The sequence below is a fragment of the Cyrtonyx montezumae genome, unplaced genomic scaffold (genome assembly GCF_038088225.1).
Source record: "Cyrtonyx montezumae isolate F1298 unplaced genomic scaffold, pur_monq_1.0 scaffold_31, whole genome shotgun sequence".
NCBI classification, from domain to species: domain Eukaryota; kingdom Metazoa; phylum Chordata; class Aves; order Galliformes; family Odontophoridae; genus Cyrtonyx; species Cyrtonyx montezumae.
Window position 1 is genome coordinate 5,629,333 of NW_027072036.1, and position 25,454 is coordinate 5,654,786.

At 57.0% G+C, this 25,454-nt stretch overlaps 4 protein-coding genes and 3 non-coding genes across 14 annotated transcripts in view; 2 read left to right on the plus strand and 5 right to left on the minus strand.

Moving 5' to 3' along the window:
* MACF1 (microtubule actin crosslinking factor 1) overlaps positions 1-1,425 on the plus strand; it is a 106,777-nt gene extending 105,352 nt beyond the window's left edge. For all 7 annotated transcript variants that reach the window (XM_065744624.1, XM_065744628.1, XM_065744630.1 and 4 more), the window contains 2 exons: positions 562-682; positions 827-1,425. In XM_065744624.1, the coding sequence (XP_065600696.1) occupies positions 562-682; positions 827-1,068 (363 nt within the window). In that variant the 3' untranslated portion in view covers positions 1,069-1,425. The remainder of the gene's footprint in view (positions 1-561; positions 683-826) is intronic.
* A 1,515-nt stretch (positions 1,426-2,940) lies between these two features.
* On the plus strand, positions 2,941-9,099 carry LOC136053762 (bone morphogenetic protein 8B-like). Its single transcript, XM_065744667.1, has 7 exons — positions 2,941-3,343; positions 6,492-6,684; positions 7,027-7,175; positions 7,318-7,512; positions 7,654-7,733; positions 7,893-8,003; positions 8,747-9,099. Exons 1-7 carry the CDS (start codon positions 2,941-2,943, stop codon positions 8,894-8,896), a joined length of 1,281 nt encoding a protein of 426 aa, XP_065600739.1. The 3' UTR covers positions 8,897-9,099.
* Positions 9,100-9,847: 748 nt separating this feature from the next.
* Positions 9,848-12,537, minus strand: PPIE (peptidylprolyl isomerase E). The gene is made up of 10 exons (XM_065744389.1): positions 12,504-12,537; positions 12,337-12,435; positions 12,227-12,270; positions 12,077-12,103; positions 11,667-11,748; positions 11,390-11,490; positions 10,943-11,066; positions 10,685-10,870; positions 10,069-10,211; positions 9,848-9,939 (listed from the first exon to the last, which is right to left on the minus strand). Exons 1-10 carry the CDS (start codon positions 12,532-12,534, stop codon positions 9,871-9,873), a joined length of 906 nt encoding a protein of 301 aa, XP_065600461.1. The 5' UTR covers positions 12,535-12,537; the 3' UTR covers positions 9,848-9,870.
* A 215-nt stretch (positions 12,538-12,752) lies between these two features.
* Positions 12,753-23,776, minus strand: PABPC4 (poly(A) binding protein cytoplasmic 4). Of its 2 annotated transcripts, XM_065744754.1 has the most exons (15): positions 22,778-22,977; positions 19,056-19,249; positions 18,634-18,749; positions 18,021-18,160; positions 17,655-17,749; positions 16,951-17,088; positions 16,264-16,359; positions 15,498-15,770; positions 15,134-15,221; positions 14,849-14,968; positions 14,183-14,310; positions 13,965-14,058; positions 13,719-13,849; positions 13,529-13,628; positions 12,753-13,102 (listed from the first exon to the last, which is right to left on the minus strand). In XM_065744754.1, the coding sequence occupies exons 1-14, from the start codon at positions 22,971-22,973 to the stop codon at positions 13,542-13,544; spliced, it is 1,896 nt and encodes a 631-aa protein (XP_065600826.1). In that variant the 5' UTR covers positions 22,974-22,977; the 3' UTR covers positions 12,753-13,102; positions 13,529-13,541. The 2 variants fall into 2 exon arrangements, with proteins under 2 accessions (XP_065600826.1, XP_065600827.1); XM_065744755.1 differs by lacking the exons at positions 12,753-13,102; positions 13,529-13,628; positions 13,719-13,849; ... (4 more) ...; positions 15,498-15,770; positions 17,655-17,749 and adding an exon at positions 23,758-23,776 and having other exon boundaries at positions 16,272-16,359.
* LOC136053843 (small nucleolar RNA SNORA55) lies at positions 14,578-14,710 on the minus strand. The gene has a single exon (XR_010622677.1). It is a non-coding gene; the product is annotated as a small nucleolar RNA SNORA55 (small nucleolar RNA).
* On the minus strand, positions 15,874-16,002 carry LOC136053845 (small nucleolar RNA SNORA55). The gene has a single exon (XR_010622679.1). It is a non-coding gene; the product is annotated as a small nucleolar RNA SNORA55 (small nucleolar RNA).
* LOC136053844 (small nucleolar RNA SNORA55) lies at positions 16,518-16,650 on the minus strand. Its single transcript, XR_010622678.1, has one exon. It is a non-coding gene; the product is annotated as a small nucleolar RNA SNORA55 (small nucleolar RNA).
* Positions 23,777-25,454: the final 1,678 nt, after the last annotated feature.

A 25,454-nucleotide genomic window follows, 5' to 3' on the forward strand; every position in this document is an offset into this window, starting at 1 on the left:
CCCAGACTGAGCTTTGCTTCATCCCAGAAACTGGAGCTGCTGCCCTGGGCTGGGGCTGAGCTGTGCCTCCACCCCCTCACTTTTCTCTGCAGCACTGAGAGCAATGCTGCGGGTTGTGCTGCTTCCAGTCTTCCTTTGCAGCATCTTAAAGGTCACGGGGAGCACCTGTGCGTGGCACGGCCTTGTGCCCAGGGCCCACGGCCACCACCTTCGGTGCCCATTTGTCCCTTCAGTCCCCTCTGTGGCCGTGGCTGGCTCTGAGCACACAGTGCCACATTCCTCCAACTCACAGAGCTGCAGTGCATCCCAGCAGTGGGATGCCAGGGGGGGACACAGAATTTTACACTTCCCTTTGCTGCAGTCCCATGGGCAGCAGCTTTGCTTTTTGCTGTCGGTCATTTCAGGACCCACTTTCTGTGTTGGTTTGGGTTTTTTTTGCATTATTTTCAACCACTGCCACAGAGCCGTCCCGTGCTCCCCGTGCCCGTTAGGATGGATGCCTGCTGCTCACTGTGCTGTCCGTGCCGCCGTGCACTGAGCACTGCCATGTCCCCCGCGCAGGTGACGCCGGCGGGCAGCAAGCTGAAGCGGCCCACCTTCCACTCCAGCCGCACGTCACTGGTGGGGGACACCAGCAACAGCTCCTCGCCCGTCTCCTCCGGTGCCAAAAGCAGTCGAGCAGGTCAGTGGGGCGGAGCAGGGATGGGGGGAAGCGGGGCAGCGGGCAGAGCCGGGAGCTGCGGGGTGGGCTCTGCGTGCCACCCGTGGGCTCTGCGTGCCACCCGTGGGCTCTGCGTGCCACCCGTGGGCTCTGTGCTCCCCGCAGACCCCAAGAAGGCCGCCAGCCGCCCCACGAGCCGTGCCGGGAGCCGTGCCGGGAGCCGTGCCAGCAGCCGCCGGGGCAGCGACGCGTCCGACTTCGACCTGCTGGAGACGCAGTCCGCGTGCTCCGACACCTCGGAGAGCAGCGTGGCCGGGTCGCGCCGCGGCGCCAAGCCCTCCAAAATCCCCACCATGTCCAAGAAGACGACCACTGCCACCCCCAAAGCTCCGGGCCCCAAGAGATAATACCACACCCACGTCCCCGGCAGCGCCGACCCGCGCCCCATCCTTAACCCCTCTGCGTCCGTTGGATGTATATTTATTCTGAACGGGAGAAGCTCTGTTGTTCCAGGTGTAAAGGAGAGCTGTGTTCTGGAGCTGCCTTACTCGGGTTTTTTTTTTTGGTGTTTTTGTTTTTTTTTTCTCGTTGGGGTTTTTGGTTTTTTTTTTTCCTTTTTTGTAAGTTACGATTTCCATGTGAATATTTATGTAGATAAAAACAAAACACACACACAAAAAAAAAAAAAAAAAAAAAGAACAACCACCGCCTCTCGGTGACCCCGAGCGGAGAGGGGCGGAAACGGAGATGTGGGAGAGAGAAAAGGAGGAAAAAAGAGGAAAAAAAGGAGACAAGAAAGGTCGGAAGGCGACAGCGTGGAGCACAGCGGAGCGCGGATGGGATCCCCTGCGGTGCGGACCTGCCGTGTCTTTTAGGATTGTTTCCTAAACGCATCTTTATAAACTTGACTTGCTGTCTCAGCAAGGTAAACCCTATTTAAAAGCAAGGAGCTGAACCCTGCAGTGTTCTAGGAACTCTTTTTGTACCTCGGATACCTCAGGTGTGGGGATGAGGTGTGGGGACTCGGGGCTTCTCTTTCCATTTCTTATTCTTTTTAAAGCGATGCGATTTCACCCCGAGGCCGCGGAGCTGGGGGTGCGGTTTGCACACACTGCGGCGTGGGGTCCGTGACACCCGCCGTCCCCACGGAGCGCTCTCGGGGCTGTGGGGGGGGCCGGGGGCAGCTGGAGGGCGGGGACCCCGCGGCGGTGGTCCCGTGGGTCGGGGGACCCCCGTGGGTCGCTGCTGGGGGCCTTCACCCGCACTCCTTTCCTATTTATTTCTGGGGCCATCCCACTGCCAAGCGGGCGCCCTCTGCTCCTCGTGGGGCACGGACTTCCACGCACAGCTGCTTGTCGTCGCCGTGGGTCTCACCAGCACTCGCTGCACGTCCTGACGGCTTTTGTACGCTCTTCCTTTGTAATGGGGCTGACCAAGGGGTGGGGGACGGGCGGGAGGGGGCTCCGCGGGGCCCCTCTATTTATTGAATGGTGTTCCTCTCCGGCTCTGACCGTGTTGCTGTGTGATTCTCTCAATTGGTTTAAATTGAGGCAAAGAAAAAAAAAACCCTGAAGCTCTACCAATGAATCGTTGAAAGACAAAAAAGAAAAAACAAACCCAGACACATTTTTGTATTGCGATTGCTTGCGGTAATAAACAATCTTGCCTCCTACCTTACTCCAAGCGTTGGTGCTTCGAAGTGGGGCTGTGTGAGCCCAGCACAGCAGTCCTGCGGAGCCGTGGGGCCCCACGTGTGCGTGGATCCCACTGATGTGGGGACTGGGAGCAGCTGGAGGGGGGTATGGGTGGCAGGTGATGCCAGTGTGCGTGGGCAGGTGATGGGCTAAGTGCCCGTGGAAGGAGCGTGATGTCTGCGGGGAGGGGTGCACGAGTGGGTTAAGCGTTGGGGTGGATATCCACGGGTCGGGGTGTCCGTGAGGTCAGATGTCCACGGGGTTGGGCGCCCACAAGGGCGGACATCTGCGGCTTTGGGTGCACATAGGGGTAAATGTTGGTCGGTTCGGGTGCCCGTGGGGGTGTACGGCCGCGGATCCGGGTGTCCGTGGGTTGCGGTGCCCGCGGGTTCGGTGTCCGTGGGAGGACGGCTGCGTTCCGCGCCGGGCGTGGAGCACCGTGGCCGGGGCGGTGCCGCCGCCGGGCCCGTCCCTTTCCCTCTCCCGGGGTCGGCGCCGCGCGGGGCCGTCCCGTCCCGTCCGTCCCGTCCCGTCCCGTTCCGTTCCGTTCCGCTCCGCTCCGCTGCGGGCGGGGGCGGCGGTGCTATGGGGTCGGGGCGCGGGGGGCGGTTGGGAGCGGTGACGCTGCTGTGCGCGGCCGCGGTGCTGTGGCCGTGGGGCAGTGGCAGTGGCAGTGTCCTCCGCCGCCGCCTCCACGCGGGGTTCGCGCAGCGGCGGTTGAGCGGCGGGGAACGGCGGGACGTGCAGCGCGAGATCCTGGCCGTGCTGGGGCTGCCGGGGCGGCCCCGACCGCGCTCCTCCGCCGCCTCCCGCGCCCCCGCGGCCGCCGCTCCGCTCTTCATGCTCGATCTGTACCACGCCGTGGCCGGAGAAGAGGAGGAGGAGGAGGCGGTGTCGCGCCCGGTGCTCACCGGGCTCAGCACGCAGAGCCCTCCGCCCGGCAGCGTGGTGAGCCGCGCCGACACCGTGGTCAGCCTCGTGAACGTGGGTGAGTGCGGCACGGGGGTGGGGGGGGAGGGGGGGGGCCGGGACGGAGCGGCCGTGAACCGATCCCGGACCGAAGGTTTTCCCCGACGTCTGCGGGTGTCCGTCAGCCCGGGCGCTGTCCCCGCTTAGAAATGCCCCTTTCGGCCCAAAATTGGGCTTCAGAGCGGCGGGAGGGGGTGGGAGCGGGCGGGGGGGAGCGGGACTGAGCCCTGGGTGCTCCCCGACGCCGTGCCCGAGGGAAAGCGGCGATGGCGAAGGGGAAATAGGGCGGAAAAGCGGTGCGCGGAGCGCGGCTTGGGAGTCACCCGCTCCCTGCTGCCTCTGTCCCTGCTGTGCCCCCGACCCCCCCACCCCACCCCGAGCTCGATCTCCATCGCGGCACAACCGCGGCAGTTCGGGGCCGCATCGCCCACCCCGCTGCGGTGGTTCTCCCCCTCCCAGCAGAGAGCTGCGCCAATTACCTGCGGTGGGACACCGCTGAATCACGGCTCGGAATAAAACCCTCCCGGTCGCTCATTATTGCTGGAATCCCGTCGGGCTGGTTGCTGAGCTCCATCCCATCCCCTGACACTGCGAGTGGCGATGCAGCACGGCACCTTCCGACCGGGCTGGGGTCCGCTGGGCATCCTGACCCCATACTCGGCTTTTCCCGTCTCTGCTCTTTGCTGAGGGCTGTCTGTGTGCCCCCTTCCGTCCTCTGTAGTCGAGCACGAGGCTTTGGGGTCGCTCCCGTGCGAAGGTGTGGGTGTGGTGTGGGGGTGTCCAGGTGCAGAGCGGTGTCCGGGCTTTGGAGCACTCCAGCGCCCATGTGGGGTCGCGCCGGCGATGCTGGGAGCAGTGTGGGACGAAGGCTGATGTGGGGCGGGCAGCTGCCAGCGCGGGGTCCCCCAGGACTGAGCTCAGCAGCGGTAGCGCTACAGAGGCGCCCGCGGAGTGCTCCCCCTCCTTCCCGCATCCCCCTGCAGCGTTGGGCTGCGCGGAGGACCCCGCGGGACAGCCCCTGTGCGGGACGGGGCAGCCAGGACCGGGCAGGCGGGGGCTGGGACATCGGGGCTGTAACCGCGGTGGGATGGGGAGCGGGGCCGCCCGGATCCCCCGCAGCGAGCGCGGCTTCAGCCTTCAATTTGAATGGCTTTGAATTCTGCGGCTTCTCCAGCCCCTCCACGGTAATTAAATAAATGTTTCTTGTGGGAGAAGGCTAACTTTCATTTGCATGCATAATTGGCTACGCCATTACCCTGATGGCACATGCAAATGGGGGATGGCGGTGCTCCGTGGGACACTGCTCGCGTTCCCCATGGGAGCGTGACGTGGGCGCCCGCTCCCGGGTGGGGCTGCCACGAAGCCCCACATCCCTGCAGTCCCCTTTGCAGAGCCTGAGCCCGGGTGCAGCCACGGGCACGGGCAGCTCCGGGCGGCCTTTGGGCACTGGGGAGGGCTTTGGTGCCCGCGGCTCCTCCTGTCCATGGATGGAGCGCTGGGAGGGGGTGCAGGTGCTGTGGCTGCAGCCGGGGCTGCTTTCAGCCTGGGGTGAGGGTGCCCTTTGTGTTCCTCTTAGGAAGAAGTGTTCATGGGATGGATCAGGAGCCCCACAGAGGCTCGGTGGTGTTCGCTGTGCTTGGGAGTGCCCCTCCATCTCCCCGGGCTTTGGAAAGCTCTGGAGTTTATTTTTTTCCCTCCTTGCAAGTGAAGGAGCATCTTCCCTGCACCTCCTTTCGACCTATTTTAGCATTCAGCGTGCTTGATGTGGTCGAATATCCCAACCTTTCCTTTTAATTTAGGGCCTGAAATGGTGGCAGGGACCGCTCGGTGCAGCCGGGACCCATAATTACCTCTGATGAGCATTTATAGAAGCAGCGCACGGAGCGCTTACAATGAACTGCGGCTAAAAATAAAATGGGGGGGGACTGTAGGAGCTGGGGGCACCAGAGCTGGGCAGTCCCACCGGGGTTGCACTGCTGCTGTACGAGGGCACGCGTGTTGTCACTGTTATTGGGATGGGGGCTGTGACATTCATGGCTGGGGAAGGACACAGCAGCCCCGGGGGGGGGGGGGGTTGCAGAAGGAGGGGGTGAGGGGAGCAGAGGACCTGGGCTGGGTGTTTTCGGTGTCTCACCCGCATCCCGGATCACCGCCCACAGATAATTGTGGGGTGGTGGTGCTGAGTCAGCGCTGCCCCCATCAATAGCCGGGTCTGGGGGGGCAGTGTCCACTCTGACCGCTGCAGAGATGGGGCACAGGGATCAGCACCGCGATGCTGTGAGCTCAGCTCATCGCAGCCACTGCTCCTCATCCGCCATCAGTGCCCATGCACTGTGGGTCTTTCCCCAGCCCTACTTCCAGATAACGCCCTCTGCTCATGGGGAAAGTGTGGAAGGGGCGGCGGAGCCCCTTACTGCCAGCATTCAGCACTTCCAAGGCCTTTCCTATGGGATGTATTGGTGGTCGCCCTCTGCTTGTGCTCAGCCTCCGGGCAGCACGGGGGTCCCAGTGCCCACGGCCCCTCCTCCCTCCTCCCTCCGTGGGTGCTCAGTGCCCGCAGGAAGCGGCTCCGCATCCGCCCGGAGCTTTTTATAAAACAGAGCTGTGGTGAACCCCAGGGCTGGAGGGAATGCAGCGTTGGGTTCAGAGGGGAAAAAAAAAGGAAAAGAGAGAAAAACAAAGAAGAGCTGTGGAGGCAGAGAGAACGTGTCAGCATTCAGCTCAGAGGGTGTGCTGAGCTGCCCCGTGTGCACCTGGGGAGGGAAACATTACGGGATCAGGAATGTGCGTCCCCTGGAAATGGGTACAAAGTGTTTGAAGGGGTTTGGTTGATTATTTCGGTGTGTTTGGGCCTTTGAAAGGAGGCACGGGCTGAGATTTGTGATGTTTCATTAGTGTCTAAAGCAGGAGGAGCATTAATCACCTTAATTACGCCCGGCCACGGCAGGCTGCAATTCTTCTAAAGAACCATTTGGCGAAAATAATTACCCAGCGGTGGGGACCTTCCGCAGAGCAGCGCCCTGAGCTCTGATTGCGGGGTTGCACAGAAGCTGCCCTCCACAAAGGGCACCGATTTCTGCGGGAATGGGGTCCGTGGCACAAAGCGGTCGCCGTGGGGGATGTGGGCTCAGCCCTGGGCGGCGGTCCCTGACCCCTGTGCCCCGCAGTGGAGCAGGACCGGGACACCTCGTCCCCGAAGCCGTACTGGAAGGAGTTCCGCTTCGACCTGGCGCAGGTGCCCGCGGGAGAGTCGGTGACGGCCGCTGAGTTCCGCATCTACAAAGCGCGGGGCATCGCCCGGCACAGCAACGCCTCCCTGCACATCAGCATCTACGAGATCGCCGCCGAGCACGCCAACAGGTGACAGGGACAGAGGGGGACTGGTGGGGGTGGAGGTCAGGACAGGGATGGAGATGGGAGTGGGGACCAGTGGGATAGGATGAGGCACCAGGATAGAGACAGAGCCGGGAACTGGGACAGAGACAGGGACTGGGATGGGGTTGGGGTCACTGCTGAGTACCACCTCCGTCCTTCACCTTTCCTGAGTGCTGCCGGGAGGGAGCTGTGCTTTTCCCGGGGCAGCTGCCAGGCTGTCCCCATCACACGGCCACCGGGACCTGTACGGACGTGGGGAGTCATTAATGGGAATGGCCGTGGGTTCGGGAGCCTCGGGGCGTTTCTCAGCGCTGTGCCCGTGTGCAGGGAGTCCGACCTGTTCCTGCTGGACGCCCAGCAGCTGCGTGCCGGCACCGAGGGCTGGCTGGTGTTCGACGTCACGGCCGCCAGCAGCCACTGGCTGGTGGAGCGCAGGTACAACCTGGGCCTGCGGCTCTATGTGGAGACCGACAGCGGTAAGAATCAGTGCAGCGTCGGGGCCGGAGCCCCGGGAGCAGCCCCGGTGCTGCCTCAGCCGTGCAGAGTGCGGCTCCCAGCACCCAGCGAGCAGCACGCGGAGCTGAGGATGCTGCATTGTCCCCCGCCCTGTCCCCGCAGGGCTCAGCGTGGAGCCGGGCTCGGTGGGGCTGCTGGGACGCCGGGGACCCCGCTCCAAGCAGCCCTTCATGGTGACTTTCTTCCGGGCGAGCTCCAGCCCCGTGCGTGCCACGCGTGCGGCCAAAGCGCCGCGCAGGAGGCAGCCCAAGAAGAGCAACGACCTCCCCCACCCCAACAAACTGCCGGGGATCTTCGGTGAGAGCCCCGCGGAGCAGCCTGTGCCGTGCAGGGAGCACGAGGCCCTGCTGCCCGTTGCCACGTGGAGGCTCCGTGTACCCTCTTTGCACCACGGTAGGACCCCAACCCTGGGCTGATGCTGCCTCCCTCTCTCCACAGATGATGTCCACGCTGCAGATGGGCGGCAGGTCTGCCGGCGGCACGAGCTCTATGTCAGCTTCCAGGACCTGGGCTGGTTGGTACGGACCCGCTCTCCCTGCAGAGCCCCAACCCCTCCGGCTCCAGCCACACACGGGAGCTGTGGCGACCCCAAACATCAGAGCAAACCTGGGGAGGAGGCGGGGGGGCAGGGAATGGAGGAGCAGACAGTGCCCCAGCACAATGTCTTCTCCTTGCAGGATTGGGTGATCGCCCCCCAGGGGTACTCAGCGTACTACTGCGAGGGGGAGTGCGCTTTCCCGCTGGACTCCTGCATGAACGCCACCAACCACGCCATCCTGCAGTCCCTGGTGAGTGCCCGGGTTGGCACTGCTATGGGGGGGCTCCCGGAGCCGGACCCCTCCTCGTCCCCACGCACAGAGGCTGCGGCAGAGGCCCCGCAGAGCCCGAGCGCTGCGCTCAGCATATTCCGGGCAGGAACGCTTCACTGCCCCGTTTTCCCAAATCCACCCCACAATCGCAGCCCGTGCTTTCATTTCTGGAATTTCCTGACCTGTGAGTGCTTGATTTCCCAATGGCGGAGTCACGCCGACTCCGGTGCTCGCAGTTAATTACAGGGAGCGCCAGTCCTCGGCCGAGCCTTTGAAGGCGTCTCCTGGCGGGGTCCGGGCTTTGCATTAACGAAGCTTCCCGACCCCCCCGCCCCCTCCCCAGCCCCGGCCCGGGGCTCTTCCAGCGCGGCCGTGAATCACGCGGTGCTGCGCCGGGAGCTGCGCCAGCACTGCTGCAGATCGCGGCGTTGGACGGCGCAGCGCCGGACTTCCGAGCTGGGAGAGCTCCGCTGGCAAAGGGCTCACACGCGTGGGGCGAGGCCGGGGGAGCTGCCCGCGGGGCTCACGGTGCCACAGAAATCCCAAACGAGGGCAGGGCTGCCCCGATCCAATGTAAACCACGGCGAGGACTGCCAAGGGCTCAGGATAAATATTTTTACCGAAGGCTGAAACAATGTCCCCATTCACCCGGGCTCCTCGCAGCTGAGAGCTGGGGCTGCTTTGAGGCTTTGCCCGTGCCCACGGCCCCCTGTGCCCCCCAGGTCCACCTGATGAAGCCCGAGGCCGTGCCCAAGGCGTGCTGTGCACCCACCAAGCTCAGTGCCACCTCCGTCCTCTACTACGACAGCAACAACAACGTGATCCTCAAGAAGCACCGCAATATGGTGGTGAAGTCCTGCGGCTGCCACTGAGCGCCCGGCGGGGACACGGCACACAGCGTGGGGGCACTGCCCCCCAGCCAGCACCAGCCCACCCCCAGCCCTCCCCCTCCCCGGACCTGGATGTAAATAATACAAAACTTCCCTTCTCTCACCACACGTAATGAGAAACATCCATACCATACGCGCGTAGATATAAATACAGAGGAAGAGGATTTGTGGTCGGTGACGCTGCGGATGTGCGGTGCCCGGGTGAGGCACGGAGGCTCCGGGGACGGCCCGGCTCCGTGCGGGGCTTTCAGAGCCCCACACAAAAACACTCTCAGCCAATTAAGTCCCGGCTGACTAACACGCTTCTGTTTACCTAAAGTTCACAAAGCCCAGCCAAGGGGAAAAAAATAATACACATTGAGCTACACCACTGTTATAAAATAAACGCCTGGTTTGGAGCGCCCACGCGGCATGTCTCTGCTGGTTCCTAATAAATGCCACCGCACAACGGCGCTCTGTTCTGCACACGCAGTGAGAAAACACCCACGACCTCAAACTGCACCTATGGGCCCAAAGCTGAGCCCGGCGGGGACTGCGACAGCCCGGGGGACCTGGGCTTACCCACATACAGAGGGGAAAAACCAACCAGAACCCGAGGGCGGTGAGCACCAACGTAAGAAGGGCCCACCCCTGTGCCCCACTGCCCGTGACGAGGTCTCCCCACGCTGGAGAGGTTCCCTTTGCTGATGAGGGCCCCGGGTTGAAGGCTGCTGGGTCAGGGCCTGCTGGGCAAACCTGCAAGGAGTCTTCCAAAATTCAGGGTTTAAAGAGCATCCTCACACGCTCAGAACCCAACAAGGCAGGCTGTTGTTCCTAAGCTACATTTTATTTCTGTCAAAGTCTTTTCCAAGCGAGTGGCACTCACAGTGCTCACACTGAGCACTGCACCCCACAGCCCCACGGCAGCCACGGCCCCATTGCTGTGCAGCACTGCGCCTCGCAGCGGATCTGGGCAGTCACACGCACTCCCCACAGTCTGCAATGATCACCTTCTGCTTTGGCTTCCCGTCCTTGGTGCCCTGAGCCTGCAGGAGGAGGGCAGTGAAGGCACGAGGAGGGGCAGTGAGGGCACGAGGAGGGGCAGTGAGGGCACGAGGAGGGGCAGTGAGGGCACGAGGAGGGGCAGTGCTCCCGGCTGTGTCCCTCACACCCACCTCGATCTGCCGCACCACGTCCATGCCCTCCGTCACCTCTCCGAACACCACGTGCTTCCCGTCCAGCCAGTCCGTTTTATCACAGGTGATGAAGAACTGGGAGCCATTGGTGTTCGGGCCAGAGTTTGCCATGGACAGCAGCCCTGGGATCAAACAGCGCAGCGTTACCGGGAGCAATGCCAGTAATTGACTGAATCCCCCTCCTGGGCCACGCAGACACTGCCAGCTTTAAGAGAGCCTCTGAGTACTGGAACTGCAGGAAGCTGACGAGGCCAAGAAACACCTCCGAGTATGAACGGAGAGAAGTGGTAGAGCACATTAACCTATTTTGGGCCGCAGCAACAGCAAAGCCCTGGAGATCAGCCTGCTTGCTTTCTGCCACATTTCCAACTCTCGCAGCTACACTGCAACGTTCCTCCTCTAAAACCCAACAGGAAAGCAGCTCTGAAGCTCTCCATGGTGTAAGGATTGGAAATGAACAGCGTGTGGGCAGAAACTGGGCACTGCACTTCCAGCTGAACACCAGGCACAGTGCAGCCTCGAGGTGCGGGGCTGACGTGGGGCCACTGCTGCGTGGTCAGAGCAGCCTGAGGTGCCACAGCAGAGCTCACCCTACCCGGCCCCGTGTGCTTGAGAATGAAGTTCTCGTCATCAAACTTCTTCCCATAGATGGATTTCCCTCCGGTGCCGTTGTGGTTGGTGAAGTCCCCAGCCTGGCACATGAACTGGGGGATGATGCGGTGGAAGCTGCTCCCCTTGAAGCCAAAGCCCTTCTCCTGAGTGCAGAGGCAGCGGAAGTTTTCTGTGGTGGGAAGGGGCAGAGGTGAGCACAGAGCAGCAGCGCCGGAGCCGCAGCGCCGGAGCCACCGCTCACCGACGGTCATGGGCACCACGTCGGAGCGCAGCAGGATCCGGAGCCGCCCCGCAGGTTTGTTGCCGATCTTGATGTCCATGTACACTTGGGGGTTGGCCCGGGACTTCTTGGCAGGAGGTTCACCCTGGGTAAGAAGGCTCGCGGTGCTGCTGCTGCTCAGCTCTGCCACCCCACGGCCGGGCTGACCCCAGCCTGCAGCACAGTGCTGGCAGCACATGCAGCTCCCGAAGTCCCCGGAGGCAGCAAGCAGCAAACGGAGGTCCCTCACAGCCTGGGGGACGCTGCAGGATGGGGCAGAAACACACAGCTCCCTGCGGGCTCACGGAGCTTTTGGGAACACAGGGACTGACGGGGCCACAGCTCCCAGAGCTGGCAGCACCCGGTTCCCCAGGCAGCCATCCCTCACGAGGTGCTCAGCAGGGCACAACCAGCTCCATCCATCCATACCTCCTGTGCCTCTGGTTTGGGTGCCTCTGTTCCTCCTTCCTCCGTGTTCTCCTCCAGAGTCTTTCCCGAGAACCTCTTCAGCCACTCATCATCCGACCACACTGCAGCAGGGGAGGGCAGGAGAGCGCAGGGCCACAGCTCAGGACCCAGCACAGCTCCAGCAGCACAGCCAGAGCACTGCTGACCCGACCGCCCCAGAACTGCATCCCAGAGCTGCCCCTGCAGGCAAGGCAAAGCCCCCCAGTACAACAGCCACCGCACAGCAGCACCAACTCACCCGGCCGAGACGATCCTTCTTTAATTCGCATTGGTTTGGCCAAATTCACTCGAATTGTCCGACCAAATAGCTCAGACTCATTCTACAGAGAACAAACACAGAACAAAGCCCACCACAGGGTAAAAACTCACTACGACCCTGCTGCAGATATCTGCAGAGAACAGGGCTGGCTTTCTCTCCCCACTTGAGCACTAAGGCGATGGTCCCACAGCTCAGGAGCTACAATGAGACCACAGGCAGCTGTTGAACCACAACAGCGAAGCAGGGCCAGGCATCAGAGCCCCAGCACCAGACCCACACCCGCAGCATCACCCAGCACACGTGGCAGGAGTTCCCCAGGCTGCTCCAGCTCCCGGCCAGGGCCGGCTGTCTCCCAGCAGAGCTGAGCTCCGGGCTGTGAGGCCTCGTACCATGTTGTCAATGGCCGCTGCTGCATCCTGTGGGAAGAGAAAAGGACACCGTTGCGGCCACTTCTTTAAAGGAAGGAGTGCGGGCACACAGAGCTGGTGCAGCCCACGGGAACGACCCCGGCCCGGCCCGAGGGGTCACCCCCTTCTCACCTCCGCCAGCTCGAACTCGACGAAGGCGAACCCGCGGTGCTTCTCTGCGAACAGAGGCCGCAGTGAGCGCCCGGCGCACAGAGCCGCGCGGCCCCGCGCCCGCCACGCACCCGTCTCGTAGTCCAGCGGGATCTGGATGTCGGTGATGTCCCCGAACGGGATGAAGGCGGCGTGCAGCACCTTCTCGTCCACCTCCTCCGCCAGGCCCCCTGCGGCACACCGCGTCACGGCCCCGCTCGCTCCGCCGTCCCCGCGCGGCGCCCGCAGCCCCACTCACCCACGTACAGGACGCGCTTCGTGGACACCATCTTAGCGCCCGGTCCCGGAAGTGCGCGCAAACCCCGCCCCTCCGCTCCAGCGCCGCTCGGACAGCGCCCCCCGGCGGCGTGGAGGTGCGAGCGCAGCGACCCCCCGGGGCTCCCCAATTTCCCTTTGAATAAACCCACCCCGCGAGCGCTGAACGCCCGTCTGAGCTTCCTAGGCCACATCATAACCACGCACCACAAGGACAGGGGGAGACGACAAATGCAGAGAAAGTTTTCATTCCTTTATTGACAAAAGACTTTCCAGAACTTTCCAAACTGGGCTGTTCAGTTAAAACCAAAACCACAAAATGCTTTCAACCTCAGTGTCCTGCTCAGGAAAGACAAAGGGTAACTCTGCTCTGATCACAAAGGAAAAGCTTGCGAACTCAACCCTGGTTTTGGAAATCTAGAGCTTCACAGAGCTGGCTTAATTACGGTTTTAAGGATTAATTTATAAAATGCAATATAACTATGGGATATGTCGCATGGCACTGAGTCCTGCAGGACACTGCAGTGTCTGCAAACATCTTGAGCCCGTGTCTGGGAAGGGGATATTTGGCTTCTGTGCATCCTAAAGGAAAAAGAGGAAGACGTTACCCCCACCAGGTACCTGGAACTGAAAACCCTTCTTAGAAGAGTGAGCTCCAAACACAGGAGAGCATTTGTTTGGACAGAGCTGTGCCAGGAGATGGCACTGCTGGCAGCAGCCCCTCAATGCTGCAGGCAGGTGACTGCAGGACAAGGAGTGCACATCAGCACCAAACTTCACCCCGAAGTCACCAGAACACCTTTGTGTGCCACCTCACACAACTCCTCACCATCCTCCCATGCCAACTAGCAGGAACACTTCAACTTATACATCATCTTTCTGATGCTTAATTAAGAGATTTTTGAAGAACTGGCTAAAATCAGACGGGCACTGCTCCCAGGCCAGGAGCACTTGGGAACAGCCCTGCTTTATTTACCGATTCTGGAAGCTGAGGACTGAGACACTCACCAGTCGTCCTGGCTTAAGAGGTAGCAGCAACCACACCCACCTTCTGGGCAGCTTCTTTCTTGGCTTGGTGAGCCTGCAACACTGCAACAGCCTCCTCCACCTCCAGGAAGGCAAATGGACCAGTGAGTGAGACTTCCCTCACCCAAAGGGTCCCACAGTCCATCCCACCCCGGGGAACAGGGCCGCCCACCTTTGACCGGAGGGACTCTGGAGACTCCAGCATGTGCAGCAGCTCTGAGTTGTCAATCTCCAGCAGCATTCCTGTGATCTTCCCTGCAAGGCTGGGGTGCATAGCTTGAATAAGAGGGAACAAACGTTCTCCTAGGAAAAAATGAAAAAGGATTTCAGAGAGCAATTTTAATTTAAAAGCTGTTAATGAAACCTGGGGACATTTCCAAAGCAAAATGCAATCTGGAAGAACCAGAGTTTCACTTACCCAGCATCTGTTTCTGCTCCTGGGGAGGGGCAGCAGCCAGCATGGAGGCTGTTAGTGGTTCCTGTCCCTGCACATGTACTGCAGGCTGAGGTGCCTATAGAAGGGCAGATGGGAGGATGCAAAAACAGATGCTGTGCTGACTGTTTCTGCAAGAACTCTTCAGCTGCATGTAAAACCTGTTGGCCTGCAGTTGTTTCAGGCACAGATCCCTGTGTTACCTGCAAAGGCTGCACAGGTGGGTGTGGGCTGCGGACACTTGAGGCGTATTTATAAGGGGGAACTGCTCTGGGAGCAGGAGCAGCTACAGGTGGACGAGGAGCCAAGCTCTGTGCTGCAGTGGTAACACCTGCAAAAGAAGAGAGTGGGATTAAAAACACCCATAGGAATGTGCAGCAAGTAACCTCAGGTATTTTAATGACTGCTAAACTCAAACTATGCACCGCACAGTCCAATACTGGCTTAGAAACTGGTCTCCAAAATACAACTGGATATATCAGAAAAGGACTATTCCACATTCTGTATTTAAGGTATTTTCTAGTTACTCCCTAAAACAAAATATGGATGCTGTACTCTGAGAACAATATCCACAACCTACAGACTTATTTAGAGAGGTAAATGTTGCAGAGTTGCAGAGATGAGTTCCAAGCGAGTGGAAAGTAACCCATCTGGATTTCTGCTGCAGTGCTGTAGCACCAACTGTCCCCAGACCTGCACTGCACAGCAAGGAATAGGAAAGATTCAGGTGCTGTCTCTGCCCCTTGCTCCACGTGGCCTTTGGTTATCTGTTTCTGACAACTACCTCTGGAAGTGGAAGTCAGGTCTCAATAGCATCCCCATCCATCCCCCAAAGCTGAAGGGAAGAGCCTGGGAGGCAGACACCTTACCAACTCTCTGGGCAGAAACAGGGAGGCCACGAGAGGCAGGAGCACCACCTGCAGGGGTCAGATGGCGCAGAGCTGGCCGTGGTCCAGACTGGCGCATGGCACTCGGCATTCCCTGGAAGCCTGGAAGAAATGAGAGGAAATCCTCAGAACAGAACAGACTGCTAAGTCAGGCTGGTCAGCTACAGGAAGCAAGCTGAAGTCGTGCACAGGAAGGAAAGCACACATTGTTCCTGCTGGAAAGTACAACCCAGAGGGTCAAACAACTGCTGTCCCTGGCATGCCCACCTTGAGGCCTTCCCCCTTGCTGCCAGCGTGGGTTGGGTCTCATCTGCGCCATCTGATTGGGTGCATAGTATGTGGGTCTGCTCTGAGCCTGGAGGGAGACCAAACAAGCTCAAAGACAACGTCTAAGTGAACAACAAGCACTGTTTACACAACATGTTTTGGCAGTTTGTCCCCAGACTCAACACCCAATTCAAATTAAGAGACCGTGCAGCCCGGACATCACAATTAACTCCACTGGCTGCACTCATTAGCAGCTGCCTGCTTCTGAGCAGAAGACACTCAATGGGACGAATACAGCTGAACCACTGAAGGCCCAAGCCAAGTTAAACTGTTCAGAAAACCATACTAACTTAGCTCAGCTTACCTGGGGCACAGCAGGCATGAAATAACCACCAGCAGCAGGCTGGAACTGATTAATGATGGTGTTGGCTGGCAAGGCCCTCATCCCAGCAATGCGCTGCATGTACTGGTTAGTGAGGTGGGCCTTCCGCTCTTCTTTCCTCTGTGCAAGTGCAACGTAGAGTGGCTTTGAGCCCACTATTCGCCCATTCATCTCTGTCACAGCCTTCGTAGCTTCCTCTGGAGAGGAAAAGCAGACAAAGCCAAACCCTTTGCTCCGACCATCTTCTAGCATCACCTGCAGTGAAGACCAATTGCAAGTGGAGTTAACATTTCAAGAACAGTTTAAGAATCCCTATTTCTGAGCATAGAGAAATATCAGCTTTCAAGAAAGAAGAACTAACTGTTGCAGAGGTGTAGAGACAATTGCTCAGTGAAGAACCACTTGTCTGGATTTACTCTGCTTTCCTGTTAGCACCACGCTTCCCCAGGCTCCCACTGCACAGCAAGGAATGGGAAAGATCAGGTGCAACCTCTAATCACATGTGGAGAAATAATTGCTTGCCAGTAAGCATGATATGGCAGTGTTTTCCACCTCTTGCCCCCCACTTTTAATGAGGAGTCAAACAAGTTATCAGCAAAATTGCAGTGAGACCCCAGGAAATCTGCCTAGTTACTAGTCCAAAATTCTCACGACTGCACAGATCATGGGATGTTAGAGCTGCCCTTCAGCTCCACGTCAGCTAACAGTTCCTTCTTCAGGCCTCAAAATCTAAACATCCCCACAATACCTTTGCACTTGTTATTGACCCAAAAGGTGAGAATTCCTTCCTCAGTTTTTCATCATCTATAGTGTCATCCAGGTTTTTAATGTATAGGTTAACTCCCTAAAAGGTAGAGAACAGCAAGATAAGCAAGACATCTACAGTAATAAAGAGAATCCTCAGCTCATCAACTGTCAGTATCTATCTGACAAAGCTCTCATTTGCCTAAAACCTCTTAACTTACATGACAATACTGTCATACCACCAAGACTGACAGCAATAAATGTTGCAAAGGTGTAGAGACAAACCCCAGTGCAGTGGAAGAGCCTGTCTGGATTTCCTCTGCTTTCTTGTTGCATCATGTGTCCCCACAGTCCAGCACCACGTAGCAAGGAGTGGGAAAGATTCAGATGCAATCTCTGGCATGATACAATTTTGCTATAGACTAAACCAACAGTACAGAGTCATGTCATCTCTTTCCATCCTTTTAGGTGTGCCCATGTGAAATTAAAGATGACTCCATGACTCTTCTCATACCCATCTAAGTACTTTATTGTGAAGACCATGCACAGATGTCTCCTTCGCCTCCAAATACCTTAAAAAGTTTGAACTCCCAGGATATATCACAGGACAATGTCTGCTTTGTCAAACCCTGTGAAGTCTAACGATAGATGAAAACCTGTACTTGAATTCAGAAAGGGGACAGATTTTCACCTGGTACCGGCTGATTCTCTCTTGTTTTAGCTGTTCAAATCTCCTTTTCAGCTCTGCTTGGCGCTCCACCTTCTTCTGTGCTCGGCCTACAAACACCATTTTCCCATTGATATCCTTCCCATTCATTTCTTCTACTGCCTGGACAGAGGGTTCAAAGAAAAGTGTCAACTGCTGAAACAAGATAGCAACTGATCCTGTTCAGAACTTGGCTGCCCAAAGTTCACTCTGTATCTCCCTGCGTGTGAGCCTATAAACTAAAGCTGCCATAGTACCTCTGCACTGCTCCTGTTTAACACCAGCTAATTAAAGATGAACTGAAGTTATCAGGAGAGATCATGCTGACAGCCTAACCATTAGTGCTGGACTAACAACAGGAACTTGTGAATTTATCCCCACCCTTCTTGTCAAATAAAAACAAACACACTGCTTGAAAAACACTACTCCAAGAACATCCACTCCCTAAGCCATCCATCAGCGCAAATGACGTTCTGATTATTCCACTGTACTGTGTGCATCTTGTAAGCTGAGAAGTGCCAGCTTCATCCTGAAGTAATGTAACAACCTCGTAATGTGCAAATGGCTTCAAGCCCCCACATCCAGAAGAGGTTACACCTGAGGCAGAACTTCATCTCAACCAGCTTCTATGGTAAGCCAAGTAAGTTCTTCTCCAAAGACACCCAAGCAGCATTAACACTTGGTCATACCTTGTTAGCATCTTCATGCTTTTCAAAGCTTACAAAGCCAAAGCCTTTGGATTTTCCAGTGGGGTCTGTCATCACTTTAACACTCAGAGTCTTACCTGTTACCAAGGGACAGGGTTAGTAAAATGTAACGTAAGACTATTTCAAGACTATTAAGCTCCACAAAATCACCCTAGCCTTCTTCTCTCACTCATCTGCTGGCCAGTCTCTGCCTCCTGTCCAATGTTTGACAGAACTACTTCCCACACCTCAAACTCCTCCGGTTCATCAGCCTCAGTGACCCCAGTAGAGGGATACAGATGGTAGCAGCACTCTTAAATTAGCACAGGTCATGAAATTCACTGTCTCGTTAAGAGTTTCTGTATTTACCGTATTTACTGAAGAGCTCCTTCAGTCTTTCATCATCCATGTCATCCCCAAAGTTTTTAATATAAACGTTGGTGAATTCCTTGGCCTTGGCTCCCAGCTCAGCCTCCCGCTCTTTACGAGACTTGAATCTCCCAACAAATCTGTACGAGAGAATGAAAATCACAGTGAGGAACTTGTTCTCAAAAAAGGAAAAAAACATGATTTGCAGTGAGGAAAATAAATGAGTTTGTGGTAGGAGTCAGACAACAGGAAGAAGAAAGGGTGCCAGTAGAACAGAAGGGCAATCAGGCCACAGACCAGCCAGAAAAGTCACCTGTCCTATGGTGAAAAGCAGCAGCCTAGGATGCCCACCCAGCTCTGCAGTGAGGAGTATGGCCACAGAAACCCACCCAGCCCACTATCAGAGAGGGAGTAAATCAAGGCTTGGCTAGGGAAACCACCAGCCCTGCAATGGAGGGGGAGCAGGCCATGGCTTGGGCAGGGTCACTCACCAGCCCTGTAGTGGAGAGGTAGCAGGCCAAGGCTTGGGCCAGGAGAACCTTGTGTGTCCCTGTTAATACCGAGATGCATCACGGTTCATGCGATCGCTGCTGCTGCTGGCTGTGACACTCACACTTTGCGGTCGTTTAGCAGCATGCCGTTCATCTTCTCGATGGCTCTATCTGCAGCATCCTGGGTCTCAAAGTGCACAAATGCGTAGCCCTTAGAGCCATTCTCATCACACACCACCTAGACAAGTGGAAGGAAGCCAAACTGTCAGCTCTCTGAACGCACACTTTCTCCTTTGCTGCACTCAGGCACAACGTCAGCGTGCAAGAACACATCACTGCCGGGCGGCAAGGTGTCTGTGCTTCAGAGCAGCACATTTCACAACCAAATCTGACACAACTTCAGCATTCCCCGACCTTTTGGTCAACTCTGCCTTCTAGAGACATCCCTCCCACTCAGGGACGGGTGCCAGCTTTGCTTCCTACACTGAGCATGTCTGACCACAGCACCACTACAGCAGAATTGGACAAAGGAACCACAGCTCACCTTGCAGGACAGAATATTCCCAAATGCTGAGAACGTGTCATAAAGTGCCTTGTTATCAATAGATTTGTCCAGGTTCTTAATGAAGACATTCCCAACCCCTGACTTCCTCAGTGAGGGGTCCCTCTGAGACCACATGATGCGAATGGGTTTTCCTTTGATCACATCAAAATTCATGGTGTCTAGAGCACGCTCAGCTGCAAGAGAAGCACAGAACAGGTTTCTATGGCTTGCTAAAGCATAAAGGTTTCCATCGTGTGAGCAATAATTTAAAGAAAATCATTTGGGCAATAACACGAGCCACCATTTCAATAACTGCTTTTTGTTTAACTTGATGTTTCAAGGAAAGTCTTTGCAGCACAATTACTAGACATGCTTAAGAACATAACAGGTTTAGTAAACTGCTCTGAACTGACATGATTAATGTGTTAATAATCATAGAGAAATGAATGCCAAAATAACGAGACTTTGTTATATTCCTCATTATTATCAAGGTAAATTGCTGAAATCAAAAGGGAAAAATACAGGAAGCTCTCATCTACTCACACTCATTGCTATTAAGGGAAGATGACCACCTCTGCCAGGTCAGAGATGGAGCATGTGCACAAACTCCTGGCTGCCTGGGAAGAACAAGTCAGTCCCTATTGTTTGTGGCCAAAAAAACGATTCCCAATTTTCTCAGTCTAAAGACAGCAGTAAGAACAGCCAAAACACTGAGAAAAAAGTCCAGATCCCCTACCTGATGAACAGGGCAGGGTCTACCTGAACCTCAAAGCCCCAGCACTGCCACTCTAGCCCACACTGAACCCTCTCGTCATGATTCTATTCCTGCTACCTGCTGATATATTAAAAGGATCATTACGTACACTCATTAGGATCTTGTTCATCAAATTCAGATGCTTGTGACTCTTCTGTGCCAGGAAGCACTCCCAGCATGGAGTCGGCAGAGAAAGAGAGACTTAATTCCCAACATGAGGCATGGAAAAAAGGCACAGATATGCATTGAAACCAGGGAGTATTAACAGGGCAGAACCCAAACCTTCCCAACTCCTCTGGCTCAGTTCTTCCACACCACTGTCTCCCAGTGATACTGCTATCATTTCAGGGCAGCAAATTCAAGCAAAATGCCAATGTGAACACCTTCTCCCCTCATGTGACACCTGGCTAGCACAGAGTAACCAGACAGCACTTCACAGAGCTCTAAGAACCCCAACGTGGTGCTGCCTACAGAATTCTCCTGCACTCCCTTTATCAAAATTGGTCTGAATTACTGCATGAACATTTCTTAGTTTTTCATATGCTTTGAAGACTATTCCTATTACTCTTTTCTAAGTTGAAGTGGTGCCATCTCTATTTTCTCCAGTCCTTTACACACAACCCCAACTATGAAATGAATTCCACTGGATCTTATTACCAAAGTAGTGAGACTTACAAAGTTATTTTATGTGCTGAGGCTCTCCTAGTGCTATCAGCTATTTAAAAGTGTTAAATTCAATTAACTGCTATGCTAATATGATTCCTCAGCTGCTACTCTGAATCAATGCAACCCTGTGGTTGTCTCCACAGCCAGCTCCTGGTAGGCACTTCAGCAGCCAGCGTGGTCCAGGTCGTCAAATTTGGCAGTGTTTATTTATAGCAAGGAGAGGCCCTCCAGAAGCATGTGTTGGCAAGGACACAAATGAGTTGTATATACCATTTGCAGCAGAAACAGAGCTCCTGCTGAAAGGTGCCAAGCAGATGAAGCAGCACGAGCAACCAGAGGGAACTGCGAAACACTGTGCAGCAGCTACGAGACAGACAGGCCACAGACCTGCTCCTGGTCCTTCCAAGCTTTCTAAGCACATACTATTCCGAAGCTATTCCAAAGGAATATTATACTCTGCTTGAAACACACTCAAATGCTAAAATGCTTCTTGTTAGCAGTGGTGCAAGAAAGCCCCAGGCAGATTTCCTAACCTGAGGGCTGCCACACTCCCAGGTAGAAATGCAATCACACCACACCAATACCTGAGAAAGCCTCTAAAGGATCAGCACAGTGATAACAGTGACTCAATAAACACAGCAAATTTATTTCCTCCACCTGAGCAAACACCTTCTCACTTCCCCCTACTTAAGCCACCAACCTTCAGTCATTTCAGTTCCAGTATGTTTCTCTGCCACTGCTTCCCATCATCCCCCCACCAGGCTGAACTGCAACCCAAACCCAACGCTGCACACGCTCAGCCTCTTTCAGACACTTTCCACTCTTCAAGTGCCTTTTGGACAGGGAGAACCAACACATGAGCACTCCTTGCAGCTTGCCTTAGGCCTCAGAGTAAGGAGTCTCACTTACAGGCCAGGCTCCCTGACACGATGCAGGAATCAGCCACGGTGGCTGAGCACCACGTGTGATGCCACACACCAGGATTCACTCGTGAGAAGCTCAGCACAAGTTTTATCAGCTGCTCTGCAGAGCTCCATGCTCTCGCTTGTGTCACTAGGTAATAAAGACCTGACAACAGAAACAGTGCAAGTTTAGGCACTTAAAACCAGCAAGGTTCTGCACAGAACATACCTGATGCCCATTCCTTTCAATCCCTTGATTACTGAATACTTATATACATAACCACTCCTTCCTCTTAACTGCACACCTGCTTTACATTCCAGGTCCTTCTTACACTGCCATCTCTCCTTTAAGAAGGAAGGAGAAGTTTATCTATTCTCTTCTACAACTTTCTGTTTAGAGACAGTTGTATCTAATCCCAGCTCTGGGTCCCTTCTTGCTTGGGAAATACACTGTTTTCTCTGCGCTCCCAGAACAGCTTATCTCTGGCCATACTGAAGTTTCCCCCATCATTATCTGAGTTGTTGTAACTGCCAGTGTTATGAAACCCTGGAATGCAACTAAATCGCGTGAGGAACATATTAAAAAGGAAACTGAGTTTTTCTTCCAAATGAAATGAGGCTTTTTTTCCCTTTACAGTTTAAAAGAATAAATATTAATGACCAAGGTTAAGCCTGAACAAGACAGAACTCTGAAGCATTTCCTTAACCTGCCTACGAGGAAGGAGCTCTCTGAAAGAGATCTCTGTGAAGGCAGGAGTGCTTGAGTATTTCTCCTCCCCAACAGTAACTCAAAGATAACGTTTGAGTCACTTGACCTTGTAAGACCTACCGGTAACAGGACACCAGTCACTCTGCCAAAGTATCACTTCAAGTACTGGGACTTCCTAAAATGTCTGCTGCTTCTCCAGGAGCCCAGAGTGACACAACATCCCTCTAAACTCACGCCTATTTATCACCGTAAAAGTTTACCTTGAAATACACGGGGAGGCCAGCTGCCCTCATATTTGTATGAGAACTTCTTCCTGCCAAAGTAAGCATACAGAACTAGCCACTCTTCCCTCCTAACGTCATACCTACACAACACAGCTCTTCTCTACTTTAAGGGCACAGAAGGCACTCTGAACTGAGAAAGAGGACAGCAGCTAGGATGGCACAGTCACGGTCAGCTCACACAGAACCAGCCGAGAGCTCTGAGGCTCTCAGGTGCGGCGATGCCATCGCTTCCCTGGGCACGCTGTGCCTGCGGAGCTTCGGACCTCCAGCCCTGAGCGGGCGCAGGACGCTGACAAACCACGTCTGAGCACCGCAGGCCATCACCGCGGCGATGCGGGAGCGGCACAGAGCGGGAGGACGGTGAGAAGCGAGGAAGCGCGCGGGGACAGCGCGGCCGCACCGCTTACCGTCCGCCGGCTGCTGGAAGTTCACGTAGGCGTAGCCGAGGGATCTGCGGGTGATCATGTCCCGGCAGACGCGGATGGACAGCACGGGCCCCGCGGGGCTGAACTTCTCGTACAGCATGGCCTCGGTGACGTCGGGGTGCAGGTCGCCCACGTACAGCGACGCCATGGGGTAACTGCCGCCCGCCGCGTTCATCATCCGTCTGCGGGGAGAGACCCACGCGGGGCTTCAGGCGGAGAAACGCGAGGCCCCACCCACGGCCCCGCGCAGCGCGGGGCTCCCGGCGCGCCCCGCGACGGCGCTTTAAAAGGGAACGCGCACCGAGCGGCCCCGGCGCCCCCGCGAGGCTCGGCCCCACGGCCGGCCCCGATGGGCCGCAGCCCCACGCGGCACCGGGCCCCGGCCGCTCTCCCCGCGCCCACCCCCGGCCCGGGGCAGCCGCGGCCCGAGCGCACTCACGCACCGCGGCCCGGCGGGCAGAGAAGGGGCGGCGCGCGGCGCCCTCCCCTTTATATCCACCGCGGCGCCGAGAGAGGGCCCCGCGCGGCGGGAGGAGGCGGCCCCGGCGGGAGCGGCCCCGGCTGCGCTCCGTGCGCTGCAGCGCCGCCTTGCGGCGGGGAAGACCGCGGCGGGGGAGGGGGGTGCGGGCCCCGAGGGCGCCCCCTGCCGGGCGTGGCGGCGCCGGGTCGGGGCTCTCCGCTGCGGGAGCGCCGGCAGAGGGCGGCGGCGCCGCGGCAGCAGCGCGGAGCGGGGACCGGCACCGCCCTGTGCCACCCACGGCACTGTCCAGGCCGCGCCAGCCGCAGCTCTGCGTTCCCTCAGGCTCTTCATTGTGGTTTTTTGCCTGAAGAATGAGGATGCTCGGGGGAGTTTGGGGATTTCCCCTACAGGGCAGATCAAAAGTTGCCAGGATGTGTTGTGGGAGACGCTTAAGCTTAGAAAAACCCTGGGAAAAAGAAGCAAAGACCCACTCCTGACCTACCACTGTAATCTCTGCGCTGCTGTGGGGAGAAAACCCCACAGGCCCGGAGCGATGCCCTCCCACTGTTTGATCTGCAGCGCTCAGGAAGTGGTTTCTCGCCATTTCAGCTTTGCTTTACCGCTGCAGCCCTCAGGGACGGTTGGTGTACACCTCCCACCTCTGAGCCACGCAGACCCGGCCCCCCCAGCCGCCCTGGGGCAGCCCGGGCCCCGCGGGTGGCTGTGCTCAATGGCCCCATTATTGCTCTCTGCTTCCAGATGGATGCTGCCTTCCTCTGTCGCAGCTGCAGTTGCTCCTTTCCAGCAATTCCCAACACAGCGCTTACAGCGAGGATTTATGGGCGGTTTGCAGAGGCATTTTGGAGTGAGAAGGAGTTATGGGAAAGGAAGTTGAATTTTCACCACTCCCCAGAAAATTCTCCCATCATCTTTCAGAGCCGCGATCGCTGACGGTCCTTCCCTGTGAACAGAGGCCGTTCTCAGCCGTGGTTTTGTCTGGAGCATTTCCCACCAGCGTGGAGCAGAGGGGTGGCTGCGGTTCTGCTCACGGAGGGTCAGCAGGCAGAGGGCAGCCCTGCAGCCTGGCTGCAGGATCGGTCTCGACGCGTCCCGTGGCATTTTTGTGGATGCTGGGAGCTCAATGAAATGAGTTGTTCTCAAGCCGTGGATCATCGCCACCCTCAGGGTGAGTGCTACAAGTTCCCCACTGCTTTCAACTCATGCAGTGGTTTGCAAAATAAAAAGTCGTGGGAGCAGCCTCCTGCAGCAGTGTTCCTGCTGGGGATGTTCCCGCACACTACATCTCACCTGGCTGGGGGAACAAAGCTCATGTGCTGCCAAGCCGGCAGTTGTCCCGGCAGCCAGGCAGGCAGAACAGCTGCACATCAACACTGCATTTCACAGACAGGGGTTGGAAAGACTTTATTTAACACCTTTGCTGGATGTCACAGCTGTGACTAACAGAACGAGGCCGGGCTGCTTGCTGCAGCTGTGGTGCACTGAGCTGTCCCATGGCCACGGCCTCCTCTGGCTTTACTGCAAGGGAACGTGTTCCTGGCTGCTTCTGGCACTGGGGAGCAGGGCTGGGAGGAGCAGCAGAGGTGTTCTGTGCGTTAAGTGCAGTGGTGCTCCCCAGAACAACCAGAGGGACTCTCTCCGAGCAGCAGTGGGACACACGTCACGAGCTCTGCAGGAACGCAGCCCAGCTCTCACCGTCCACCTGGGCTGTGGGGAGGGGCTCTGACAGGAGGGAGCTGCTCCCTCTTGCACCGCCGCACTGACCTGTCCACACTTTTCCTTTTGTGCCACAGCTGCAGAGCTGGGGAGGGGTGCACAGCCAGGGCCAGGTCCATCCCAGCGAGCAAAGGCACAGAGCCAGGGAGTGGGGCCGCTCCAGTCCCACGGGGAGAGTGAGTGCTGGGACACTGCAGGGATGTGGCCCCAAAGCTTGACAGCTTCAGGTCTGTGCTCCTCCCTGCCCAGAGGACAGGGGGTAGGAGGACGGGAGCAGCACCGGTTATCCTGGGGCAGGCGGCGGGGCAGGAGAAGCTTTGGGGAATGGGATGAGCGCAGACACAGTGCCGGCCAAGGGCTGCAGTGCAGCACCCACGGTGCTGGGTCCTGGCCCAGGGGTGAGCAGCACGAGACCATGACACGGCGCTGGAGAGAGGAAACAGACACGCTGTGGGAGGAGAACGG